The 13,126-nt window shown below is 38.1% G+C and overlaps 1 protein-coding gene across 1 annotated transcript in view; it reads left to right on the forward strand.

Moving 5' to 3' along the window:
* Positions 1 to 3,656: 3,656 nt before the first annotated feature.
* The window catches only part of LOC127638446 (disks large homolog 4-like), a 64,866-nt gene continuing 55,396 nt past the window's right edge, over positions 3,657 to 13,126 (forward strand). Inside the window, exon 1 of the mRNA XM_052119981.1 lies at positions 3,657 to 3,753. Within this exon, the coding sequence (XP_051975941.1) occupies positions 3,664 to 3,753 (90 nt within the window). The 5' untranslated portion in view covers positions 3,657 to 3,663. The remainder of the gene's footprint in view (positions 3,754 to 13,126) is intronic.

Genomic DNA, 13,126 nt, shown 5'->3' on the forward strand with positions numbered 1-13,126 from the left:
AGGTCGCACACCAGGAATAGATGAACTGCCTGCTGAATTCAATAAGACCTTTTGGCCTGCCATTGGACACGATTACTTTGAGGTTCTTCAACGATGCATCAGTGAAGGACTCCTTCTTAAGAGCTGTTTATGTGCAGTTTTAATGCTGTTCCCTAAGAAGTGTGATTTAACACTTTTAAAGAACTGGAGGCCCTTTGCAATTTTGTTTTCTGTGTATAAAATTATTTCCAAATGTTTGGCAAATAGATTTAATTACGTACTGCATTGTAACACAGTTAAAGGATGGGCAAGGAGAAGGCGAGAACCGGCTTGTCAACATAAATAATATTTAATGAAAACTTAAACCAAAAGCACAAACATAAAAACACATGACGGACGTGCCCGTAATTCTCTCTCTCTCTCGAACCCGTCCCCGCCCCCCTCCACTCCACACTCCTCACGGCGTTATCTCAGGCCGGGGTGCCACCGACATGACGTACACCCCCCCCATCCCTGGGGCGGGGTGTATCTTGCGTCCCACGTGGTCATCCCCTTCTTCCTCACCCTGGGAGGAGACAGGAGGGGAAGAAAACAACAACAAAAAAAATAGGCAAGGGAAAAGGCCAACACGGTGCGAAAGAGAGAGAGAGAGAGGAGAGAGAGAAAAAGCTCACTCACCGGTTCTCTGATGTACTGTCGCGTGGTCCTCGAACACTCCTCCACACTCAGGCGGACGACAGCCGCTCCAACCCCGGGCGAACCGGAGTGAAACCTTCGACCCCCAGCGGGCAGAACGCACCTCCGCTTTTCTGGCAGCAAATGGGGACACTCCTCCGCCCCTGGCAGCAGCTCTACCGCTTCGGGCGGTCGGAGAGTTTCTTCCCTCCTCCCCTCGCAGACAGCAGTCTCCCTCGACCCCTCCACGTCTCTGGGGACGGTAGGGCACTCCTCCGCCCCCGGCTGCGGCTCCCTCACTCCAGGCGGTCGGGTTATCCAGTCCCCACTTGCTCCGTGGACGACGGCCGTCACCCGGCAGATGGCAGCGGCGCTCCCCAGGGTGAACGGCAGTGTCGAGGACTCTGCGACGGGCATCCCTCCTCCTTCCCGGGTTTCGGCACCAATGTAACACAGTTAAAGGATGGGCAAGGAGAAGGCGAGAACCGGCTTGTCAACATAAATAATATTTAATGAAAACTTAAATCAAAAGCACAAACATAAACAGACATGACGGACATGCCCGTAATTCTCTCTCTCTCTCGAACCATCGTCACCAGCTGCCTTTATCCCTCGCGCGCCTCATCAGGCCGATTGTGGACCGGGCGCGCGATATTCCGAACCGGCCCCGCTCCACATGCATGTAATCATTCATAAAGACTGTATAAAAGACCGATCTATTGCAGATATTCTGCACTTAGTAAGAGACCTTTATGATTTTGCTTTTTATAACAAAATTGATAAGGGTTTTCTGTCTTTAGACCAGGAGAAAGCTTTTTTATCACATTTTTCTTTTTGACATCTTTAAGGCTGTTGGTTTTTGGGATAATTTTATTTCCATGATAAAGTTGTTATATCCTGAAGCCACATATATGATAAAAATGGCTGGTGGTTTAAGTATTCCTGTGAAAGTTCAGAGGGGAATTAGACAGGGTTGCCCTCTTTCAGGCCATCTTCAGGCATCTATCAAACTTTCTGCATATGCGGATGATGTCAGAGTTTTAATCAGAACTGGGGTAAAAGCGATGCTTTGTAGTGTGGCCAAGCTTTTAAAAGTTCATCACTTCCTGGTGGTTTGCAGTAGGGGAGGGCAGGTTTTATATATCTGGGAGTGTTTTTAGGGACAGATGTGTATAGGAAGCAAAACTGGGAGGGCCTGTTGGAGAAGGTGTGTGCTTGGTTGTCTCACTGGAAATAGTTGCAGCCCCAGCTGTCCTACAGGGGAAGGGTGCTGATATGTAATAACCTGGTTGCCTCCTCTCTTTGGCACATAATGATGATTCTTGAACCTCCAGAAAACTTTGTGAGAGAAATTCAGCGATATCTGGTGGACTTTTTCTGGTAAGGAAAGCTATGACTAAAGGTGCAAGTGATGTATCTGCCCAGACAGGAAGGAGGACAGGGACTGGTCGACATCAGATCCAGAGTTAAGAACTTCAGACTTCAAACAGCTCAGAGACTTCTCTATGGGGATGATGTGAGCTGAGCTGGGGTAGCGTGCACCCTACTGAGGAAAGCGGGCAACATGGGTCTAGACCTCCAGCTGTTCCTTATGGATATACATCAAGCTTGACCTGACAGGATTAACATCAATTTACAGGTCACTTTTAATATCATGGACACTTTACAGGTTCTCTCGGGAGCCAAATGGTGCCCAGAGTCTGTGTCAGAGGGAAGAACCGCATTGAGACCTTCAATGGAGGATAGTTCATGGTATAATAGCTACAAACAGGCACAGAGCACACTTTGATCCATAGATGGGGAGGGATGTCCTTACTATGGTATACATTAAACAGTTTTTCATTTATTTTTAAGTTGTGCTAGACTACATCCTTTGTTTAAAAAAAATGGAAGAGTGGTGCCAGACACTGTGGGAAGCTTTTTCACATATATGGGCCTAAATATAACAACAGTCGAAAGGAAGTTAATCTTTTATTATACTTTTTATTCGAGCAAGCAAACATGGCTACATGGGTGTCACGTAAAGGAAAACTGTGTGGTACTAGGTCATGTGATGGTGTATCAGTCGTAAGGGGTTAAATAAAATTGCTTTTAAAAATTGAAAATACATATTATAAGCTGGTTGATGACTTTGAAACTTACAAATGTAAATGGGAGTAAATCTGTGCATTTGTGAAGTAGACCTTAGTGGCCTTCTGCATATTTTCATTTAGTGTATATATGGAAATATAAATGTTTTCTCTCTCTCTCTCTCTCTCTCTCTCTCTCTCTCTCTCTCTCTCTCTCTCTCTCTCTCTTTCATCAATGTGGTCATGTTTTGTTTTTGCATGCCAGTATATAAAAAAATCATGAATAGACAAATATTTTAAACTTTGGTAGTAGTGATCTTAAATCTGCTGCTCAGACTCATCCTCTCATTAAGTGAACATCTGTCCATTTTTCCACACTTCATCCTTCTATCTCTCTCTCCATCTCTCTTCCCTTATTAAGACAGCTTGTTAAGCTCTAATGTAACCTTGTCACAGAAAAAGAAGGAGAGAAAAATAAAATTTCTAGAACTCCATGGTCACATCATTGGACAGACATGCATATCTATAAAAGGAGGCTCTGATAGATAAAATTAGAGCAAACAGCTCTGAAAAGCTGTTTCACTGTGTTCAGTGTGTGTGTGTGTGTGTGTGTGGTTCCATGAACTCTCTCCAACCCCCCTCTAGTTTCAGGAGGGAGAGCATACAGCTTGATGATCATTTATGTCCAGCGCGCGTGCAGTGTACACACTCATCGGTTATTAAAACCTGCGCGTTCTAATGTCTTGCTCTCGTGCAAAATCAATCTTAAGAAAGAGACGATTTACTACTCCATTTCAACTGTGCGCTCCTTGTAATGAAAGTTTTTGGACGCACGGATGTGTCCTGTGTGAACGCCCCCGCACAGTGCGTCTCTCCTCCTCCTCCCATGCGCTCGGTGCTGTCGGTCTGAACGCTCGTCGGTGTGCAGCGCTCGGCCAGGATGTTTGTGTCCGTGTGGTACGCCAAGAAAATGGGCCGGCGTTTCATCAACAACGTCCGGAAAGCTAAAAAGCAACGCCATCGCATCATGGTAGGAACTGACGTGTTTAAATGCTGTCTTCTGGTTATGCGGTTTTTATGTATCATGGAAATAACATATACAAATAAATGTGCAGTGTATATAATACCAATTTATAATACTTCTAAGTAGACCTTAGAAGAGTGCCTCTAATTTGAAAGTCTTTATAACAATCATTTGGTGCTCAGAGCCGCTTAGTGCGTCAGAAGTTGCAAAATGTGGAAAGTTAAAATTAGGGCGTCTCTGTGTGTGAAATGGTGCTTCCGATTAATGACCCAGCACCTTAAATAATAGATAAGGTGATTAATGAAACTAGGATGATTAATTAAAATATGAAAAAATGGGGCACCTTGTAGCACTTGTCTATAGTGTCAGATTTGGGATTGGGTAATACTTTAAAATAACTTTTATTATAAAGTCCTCATTACTTACAATTACAATGTTAAAAAGATCAGTAGTTAATTTACATTCAAATATCAATAAAATATTTAAATCAAAGCTTTATGACATCTTTAAATATGAATTATTAATTAAATATGAATATAATATAATATTTACATAATAATTTCTTATATTTGTTCTGCAGTTTTTATTTTAATTTCTTTAGTTCATTTCAAATGCCCACACAGTGTGACAAATAAATGTTTTAATGTACAAATATTCTAATCTCTTAATTAAGTTGAGGTCATTAATGCTCCATGCAAAGTAATTATAATAGAATTTGCAAAATGCATTTTAAGATGCTTTATTTAATGTGAACTACCATTAAAAATAGATGTAAATAGCCACATTTATATGGATTAATTCAAGATTCCTGCATTTTAACTTAAGATCTGTGGACATTTATATTATATAATAATGTATAATAATGAAAGTACTGTTACCTTGTTACTTTGTTGTTATAAAGTGTTACCTTGGATCCATATAAAAAAAATCTCTTTATGTTGATTATCTGTATTACTTCTAATGATTGGATAAAGCTATTCCAGGCAGAGATGTACAAATTCAGATTATTTCCATATTCTTAAGAAGAGAAAGAGACGAGGAGGAGTGAGAGAGAGAGAGAGAGAGAGAGAGAGAGAGAGAGAGAGAGAGAGACTGCTTCATTAAAGCAAAACTTGTAATACTCTGTCAGTGGAGGATAAAGAGAGAGAAAGACAATAATAACTGCCAAGAACAGATCTCTTGTGTTGCTGCCCTGAAGTGTGTGAGTGAGTGGGTGAATGAGTTTCTCTGCTCATTGGTTGGTATCATAAATTGTGGGTGTCATTTCTGTCAGAATTTTTTTTGTCAAACATTAATTTATTTATGAGAAACACACAGTCAGAGAAACACTTTTAGAAAGATAGATAGAGAGAGAGAGAGAGAGAGAGAGAGAGAGAGAGAGAGAGAGAGAGAGAGAGGGTTTACTGTCACCGTTACATGTCAATATGAAAGAGATGGCAACAAAAAAATGTTGTTGAAAGTGGTCATATCATGAAAAATGTGTAAGGTTGGGACATAAGTTCAAACTAAGGGCCTTAGTTATTTGTAACTAAGTCAGTGCTTAAATTTACTGCACCACCTGTTTTTAAGGCATTATTTAAAAGGATAGTTCACCCAAAAAAGAAAATGATTTAATCATTTGCACACCCTCATGCCATCCCAGATGTGCATGACTTTCTTTTCCTGCAGAACACAATGTAAGATTTTTAGAAGTATATCTCATCTCTGTAGGTCCACACACTACAAGTGAATGGGTGACAACATTTTGAAGCTCCAAAATCCACATAAATGGAGCATGCAAGTAATCCATATGACTCCAGTGGTTTGATCCATGTGTTCAGATATGATATGACAGGTGTGGGTGAGAAACAGATCAATATTTAAGCACATTTTTTATAATATTCCTTGAGCTAATATGTTGTAAGCTCTCTGTAAAGTAATACAAATTACATTTACCTTTATTGATCCAAGAAGTAGCCTTCAGATTTGTAAACAGAAATATTGAATAGCGGGGGATGTTTTAACCTTTTTTGTCTCATGTAACTGCCAACGGAAATAAATGACATTTCACTTGAAATATGATATGTAAAAAAAATCTATAAATATAATTAAAAAGTACATTTAAATAGGTAAATAATCAGGTAATAATAATATTCAGGATCTGTAGCTAAAATTAATAAGTGGCCATAAATAAATACTACCATAACAGACAAAGTTTACATGTAATAATTTGAATATCCTATATATTTTGCACGTGTTGAAACTTGGCATGTCTGTTTTTTACATAATGCTCTCTCTTGTAAATGTAAACGATTTACATCTGGTTGGAGGCTTCCGTAAGTATTTAGATTATACTTAAGGTTACGTTTCCCCTAACAGTGCAACGCTCAAATATTTAGCAGTGTGTAAATTGTAACTTAGTGCCCATTGACGCTATGACTAGTCTAGGTTTTTAACATTTACCTTGCGCAAGACTGGTACAAGCAGCCCCAGAGGAACTAACACATCTCAGTGTGGATTGCTTTGTAAATTTGTCAAAATGTAATGCAGGCTTTGCAAGTAGGTTTTTATTGAAGGATGAGGCAACGCTAACTATATTGCCTCTGACAGCAAAACCGCAGCTCATTTCACATGCAAAGAGGGCATTTCACAGGCCTCTTAAAGGTACAGCAGTAAAAATGATCAAAGAAAGAGTGGAATATGGTCATGAGAAACTAAATTATGACTGATTTTGGCACAAAAAAACCTCAGGAGAAAAAAAAATTATTACAAATATATGATATGACCCCTTTAAAGTCTAATTGTATGCCTGTATGTACATTATGTTTGAATATATGTGTACAAAGTAGAAAAGGTTCACATATTTGGGGTTTTGTCTTGGAAGAAAAGATTCAGAAAGATCCAATGAATGCCTAAAAAAAAACAATATTATGTCTCCTCTTCACATTCTGGTCTGATTGGCTCTTAAATCATTATTGTAATTACCCGATGAGTAGTTGTTATCTAAACAGGGACTGTCCATTATTTGCATTGGTTTTATGGTTATATAGAGCCGTTTTGATTGTTTGAATATTGCTGCCGGTTTCAGATGCTTGTGTGGGGTGTGGGTGGGGATTTCATTCTTTATTCTCCACACACGCACGCATACACACACATGCACAGAGCCTATGAGTGGGAGTTTATATAAGTAGATTTTGTGCAAATTAGTGTTTTGTGTGTGTGTGTGTGTGCGGGGGGTTTATGTGGTTTACGAGGACAATTTTTTAGGTTACAAACTGGTAATTACAAGGGTATTATGCTATAAATGTGGTTTATGAGAACATTTCTAGTGTCCCCATAATTCAAATCACTTAAAAAACATACTAAACGATGTTTTATTGAAAATGTAAAAATTCATAATGTTTTATGTGAGGGTTAGGTTTAAGAGTATGGTTGGGGTTAGGGCATAGACTCTATACTTTGTACTTTGTAAAAATCATTATGTCTATGGAGAGTCCTCATAAGGATAGCCACACCAACACCAACGCTCTGTGTAGTACCCTTGAAGCAAATACAAAACCAACAAATGTGTTTGTGTACTATATGTGGTGTGTGTACATCTGCATATTTTGTGTGCATATGTCCTATTTTCTGTTTTGATAAGCGAATATAAAAGTGCTGGCTTTTATACTGATTATAGTTTAATTAATTTTGTGCATCTCATTTTATGGATTAGTTGCTCTCTCACTTTGGATTAATTTGTTGAATCAATGTTTATTAAATGTGAATTTTATTGTTAACTACCATACAGCTTAAATCTGTGCCACCCCCACTTGTCTGCTCTGCATAACTGAACTGACAAAAACATTCAAATCCTTGGAGCAAAAATCAAAATTAGACAAGATTAAACAAAAATAGAGATTAGAGATGGTCATCTAACACTCTAAAACCTCCAAAAACAGAAGAATTGAGATAAACTGTATTATATATATATATATATATATATATATATATATATATATATATATATATATATATATATATATATATTAGGGCTGTCAATCGATTACAATTTGTAATCAAATTAATTACATGGTGTCTTGATTAATTAATCGCATTTAATCGCATATACAAATATTTGCTGAGAAAGCCCCTCAGTATAACAATAATTCCATATAATTAAATATATAATTATGAAATAATTATACATAGTTATCTTTAAATATTTATTATTTAAATATATAATTAAAATGCATTACATTCTTGTGGCAGAAGAGTTGATAAGACAATACAAAAAGTGGCTTTAGAATACAATATATTGTTTATAATTGAACATAAGTCAATCATTTGCATACAGTTCACAGCAATCCATTTCAAAGTGAATTTGTCAATCAGTTCGAGATTTATTATGAGGGCTTTGTTTAAGGACCCGTCAATGTACACCTGCATCAGTCATGCTTGTGTAGCATCTCGGGTGCATTGTATCATAAACATAAATGGTTTAGGTCACTGTGTCAAGTTAAATATAGTTTAATACTTAGAACACATCTTGAGATCCCTTAGTTCGAATTTACGCTCCATCAAGTGTTTTGAACGCAAGAATGTAACACATGTTTGTGTTCTGTCTGCTGAAGGGTTGTTTTGTTCTCTGTATAAACTGTGTGTTGCTCATACAGCTGAATTTTCACTTACTGCCCTCTGGAGTAAACAGGTGGTACTACAAGCTTGCATTTCTCAGGAATCTTCCTTATTACAGTGCATTGTGATTAATTGTAGTAAATACTGTATATAATTTTATTTATTATTGATATGTACCTTGAGGTTCACTTATAATCTAAGGTAAAGTTTTTTGCACAAAAAACTGTCATATATTTGTAAATCATAATCATTTTCTATTCTCATTCTGACCCTCTGTCAGAAATGCTCAGTTTGGTGCTGCTGCTCCTTTAAGACTTGACAGTAAATGCCCACTGTTATGATGGTTCTCACCTCCTCCTTGCCCATCTATTTATAGAGAAACAAAACACACAAACATAAACACACACATGACGGACATGCCCGTAATTCTCTCTCTCTCGAACCGTCGTCACCGGCCGCCTTTATCCCTCGCGCGCCCCATCAGGCCGGTTGGGGACCGGGCGTGCGACATTATAGTCCGGCCACGCCCCCCCTCCGCTCAACAATCATGTCCTATTTTTTTATTCAAACAAGCCATGCGTGAAACAAAAACAAAATAGAATGAAAGCATTTAAGCTCACGCAAACTGAAGAAAAAGAAATCGCTAATGAAGTAGACTGACACAGTTAACGTATATGATGACGTACAGGCGCCACCCAGTGCATTCTGTATTAACTGCCAGTTTTAGGTTGTGTTCAGGATTTAATATGCATCTCGCTGTATATGTGGCCAGCAAAGCAAAACTTTGCGAAATTCGAATAGTATTTTTACTATTCGAATAATTATTGCAAAACGAATATTTGAATATTCAACTACTCGTGCACATCCCTAATGTGTTGTTGTGGAGGCAGTCAGATGCAAGTGTCTAACACAGTGTGGCATCACAATGTGGAGGAAGTAGAGAACGAGACGTTTTGGCTGCTTTGTTTTAACAAACGTGTTTTTTTCAGTGAGAAGAAAGTTTTAAGTTCTGAAACATGCAGTATGCTTTTAATGAACTCTTATATGTCAAAAGATCAAGGAAATTTAAATTTTTCATGTCATGACCTCTTTAACTCTTTCCCCGCCAAACACGGAATTTTCCGGGTTTTATGAAAAAACGCTTCCCCGCCAAACACGGAATTTTCCGGGTATCCGTGTTTTAGGTGGTATACGGTAAGGAAGACCCGCACGCATGTTTTGAAAGAGTACGCAACTCTTTGATCAAAGAAACAGAGTGCGATCGTCTCAAACGTGAAGTGGAACACCATACTAATACTAAAGCACTTGTTTGATAAAAATGCCTTTTTCTCAGCTTTTTGTCCGAAATGTTGTTTTTGACAAAACCTACCTCTGTTCAAGTGGCAATAAAAAAAGAACAAATGAAGATAAAATAAAATCGTTTTTTTTCCTAAAAGCAGAGGCTCAGATCTTTATTTTGATGTATAGCATCTTCATATATTCATGGAAGAAAATATTCTGCGGGCCATTAAAGTTTAGCGAAAATCGTCAAAAACCCTGGCGGTGGCTGGCAACTTTTTTTTAAAAACGCTGGCGGGGAAAGAGTTAATGCCACTGTTCAGACAGGCAGCGAAAATCAGATTTTTTGCATATCTGATTCAAATCTGTTTCATTGTTTGAACTGCTAAAAACAATCAAACAAACAAAAACAAAAAACCAACATGAAATCTGATGTTTACTAAATTGATCCAAACTACCTTAGTATGTGGTTTGAAATCCAATTAAAATCTGATTTTTTTTTTAATTGTCTTAATGGTTAGATCGGATTGCATATATTTTTTTATGTGTTGTGACTTTTTAATTAAGATATTTTTATAAATACCTCTAATTACAACAAAAGTTATAATGTATATCTTGAACTACAAATTGTCATATCAATAACCATTTAGTAATTACACTTCTATCGGGAAGACACGCAGGCTTGAGTGAGGTTTAAGGTTTGATGTAGGCACCGTCTGGCGGTCCGAGGGAGTTGTACTCGGAACCGTCATATCCTGCCGGAGATAGGAGGCAGGGGCGAGGAGCCTACCCCCGTGCAGGACGGGACTCAACTGGTGGTGGTGGGGTGGTGGAGGTGGCTGTGTTAGCACACTGAAACAGCAATGTGACAGATTGTGAGTAGACTTATAAAGCAATGGCTTACATGCGATTGGTTAGGAATTACCCAGCTAATGGTGTGATGATGAACAGCTGCTAGTCTTCCCACTAGAACTACGCTGGGCTTACATTGATTTAAGTCTCATTATCCTTAAATATACGTAACTTAGTAAATGTTCTTGGTTCATTTCCCCATTCATTAGCCCAAAATAAGTTCTTCATACACTAAAGTACTTGCAAATTAGAGTAATTTGTTCAGAAGGTAGTGCTGCCTATTTTGCTGTGTTGATTCAAAATAACTGACTTTTGACAGGAATCAGAATATACTGGTCGCATTGTTTGTTTCGTGCTGTAGATTCAAAAGAACCAACTCATAAAAGTCATTCGTTTGGGAATCGTAATGAAACCGGTTTAGCTGTGTGTTTTGTGCATTAGATTAAAAAGATTTGACTCATAAGAGTCATATGTTCTGGAATCGGACTACACCAGTCGCACTGTGTTTCGTGCTCTATATTCAAAGAACCAACTCATAAGAGTCATTCGTTTGGGAATCAGACATCTCTGGTTGCTCTGTATGTTTTGCACTTAGCATTCATAAGATCTGATTTGTAAGAGTAATTCGTTCAGGAATCTGACTACACTGGTTGCGCTGTATGTCCTGAGCTGTAGATTCAAAAGAACATACACATAAGAGACGTTCATTCGGGAATCATAATACACTACATCATACTTCACTAGATGTGTTTTGCACTTTAAATTCAAAAGAACCAATTCATAAGAATCATTCGTTAAGGAATCAAACTACACTGGCCAGTCTGTATGTTTTGAGCTGTAGATTCAGAAGAACAGACTCATAAGAGTCGTTCGTTCAGGAATCGGGTTATAGTGGTACGCTCTGTATGTTTCACGCAGTAGAATCAAAAGAACCGACTCACATCACTTCAAATACAACTTCAAACTATTTGACCATTTTTGCCTTACTACAAATCTCAGAATCAGAATCAGAAAAAGCTTTATTGCCAAGTATGTTTTTTACGCATACAAGGAATTCGTTTTGGTGTTGTAGGCCCATGTCACACGTTCTCTAAATATAAAAAACAATATTAAAATATAAGCAATATAAATATAAATTTAAAATCTGGTGAAATGCTGTCATATCCTCCTTTTCTATTATACTGTGTCACATTTATAGATTTGTATAATAACTTTACTATACATATACTATATAATAAAATATATATTAGCAGTTACAGATGTTTGGAATTGCGCAAAAGTGTGAACTTGGAGCATTTTACTTTCACAATACATGCAAAAGATTCTGAGACTGCTGTAATCAGTGGATGATCATGAGCCCTGCGTGTGCATGAAACAGTGCATCACCTTTTCATTTTGAAGCGCACAATAATTGTGCAGCCAATGTTTACAATTTTGCTTAATGTTGTATCACCAGCAAAATAATCGTGAATATTTCATATCACCCACCCCTAATATACAGTACTACCATGCAAAGGTAGAAATTTGTGTACCTGTTAAGATTTGGTATATATATATATTATATATATATATATATATATATATATACAGTATATTTACCAAATATATATATTTGCGAGGCTATCAGTGGCCAGGACTGGTTTACATTATTTACACGTGAGCGCTGTGAAGAAAACATGGAAACAGAGACCAAACAAGTCAAGACAAGGAAGAATATGTTACTTGTAAAGAACTAGACACCAAATGAACTAAAGTTTATTTGTCATGTTATGTTGCCAAGCTACAACGCAACTTGATGCATTTATATAGAATTCCATACGAAGCCATACGATAGCTTTGTGTGAGGATCTTCCCCTCCACCGATACTCTCAAATCCCATTTGTTTTCATGTTCAGATTCAATGCCAGTGCATCCGTGCATCCGTGCATCCGCTATGTTTGACACACTAATCTCACAGTGAAATCGGAAACAAGAGGTAGACTTTTCTTGCAAAACACTGCCCCCAGTGGCCAAAGCGGTAAATGTGGGCAGGTGTGTGCTTCATTTCAGGGAGAAATGTCCAAAGAGGGGCACCAAAAGCGAGATGTTTTTTGCTGCACAGGCTATAACACAGGGAAAAGGAATGCATATTTATCATATTTATTATAAACTGTATCCCTCAACCCAAATCCCAAACCTAAACTTTACCACCAGTGGAATAAAAAAAATTATGTTAGAGGGAAAAATGGAACCACTGAATCACGCTCATCACTGATTATGCAAACGTGATTACTTCCTGGTTTCGATGCAGTATCTGAACCCTGGTCTCCCACGCTGCTGATGCAACGTGCATCTGGTTGTGCCATTTGGGATGGTAAGATATGGCAGTTGTCGGTGAGTCGTCATAATGTGGACGATTCCAGGGTGCCGGAAATAACATGCCGACTTCTTGAATGATCATGTTGTGTTTGATATTATCGAAGCCAAAGCGCCATTGTAACAAGTTCACAGGAATGAGGAAGCAGGAGATGACAATTTTCAAACTCAAACTTTGTCTTTTAATCAGAAGACATGCTGCTTAACAGTGAAAAAAAAAACCCAATGCAAATAACAATAAATCCAAAAGGGGGAATTCAATTAGGGCAGTGTTCAGTATAAATCCAATGGCCAACAC

This window comes from Xyrauchen texanus, chromosome 4 (assembly GCF_025860055.1).
Source record: "Xyrauchen texanus isolate HMW12.3.18 chromosome 4, RBS_HiC_50CHRs, whole genome shotgun sequence".
In the NCBI taxonomy this organism is placed as follows: Eukaryota; Metazoa; Chordata; class Actinopteri; order Cypriniformes; family Catostomidae; genus Xyrauchen; species Xyrauchen texanus.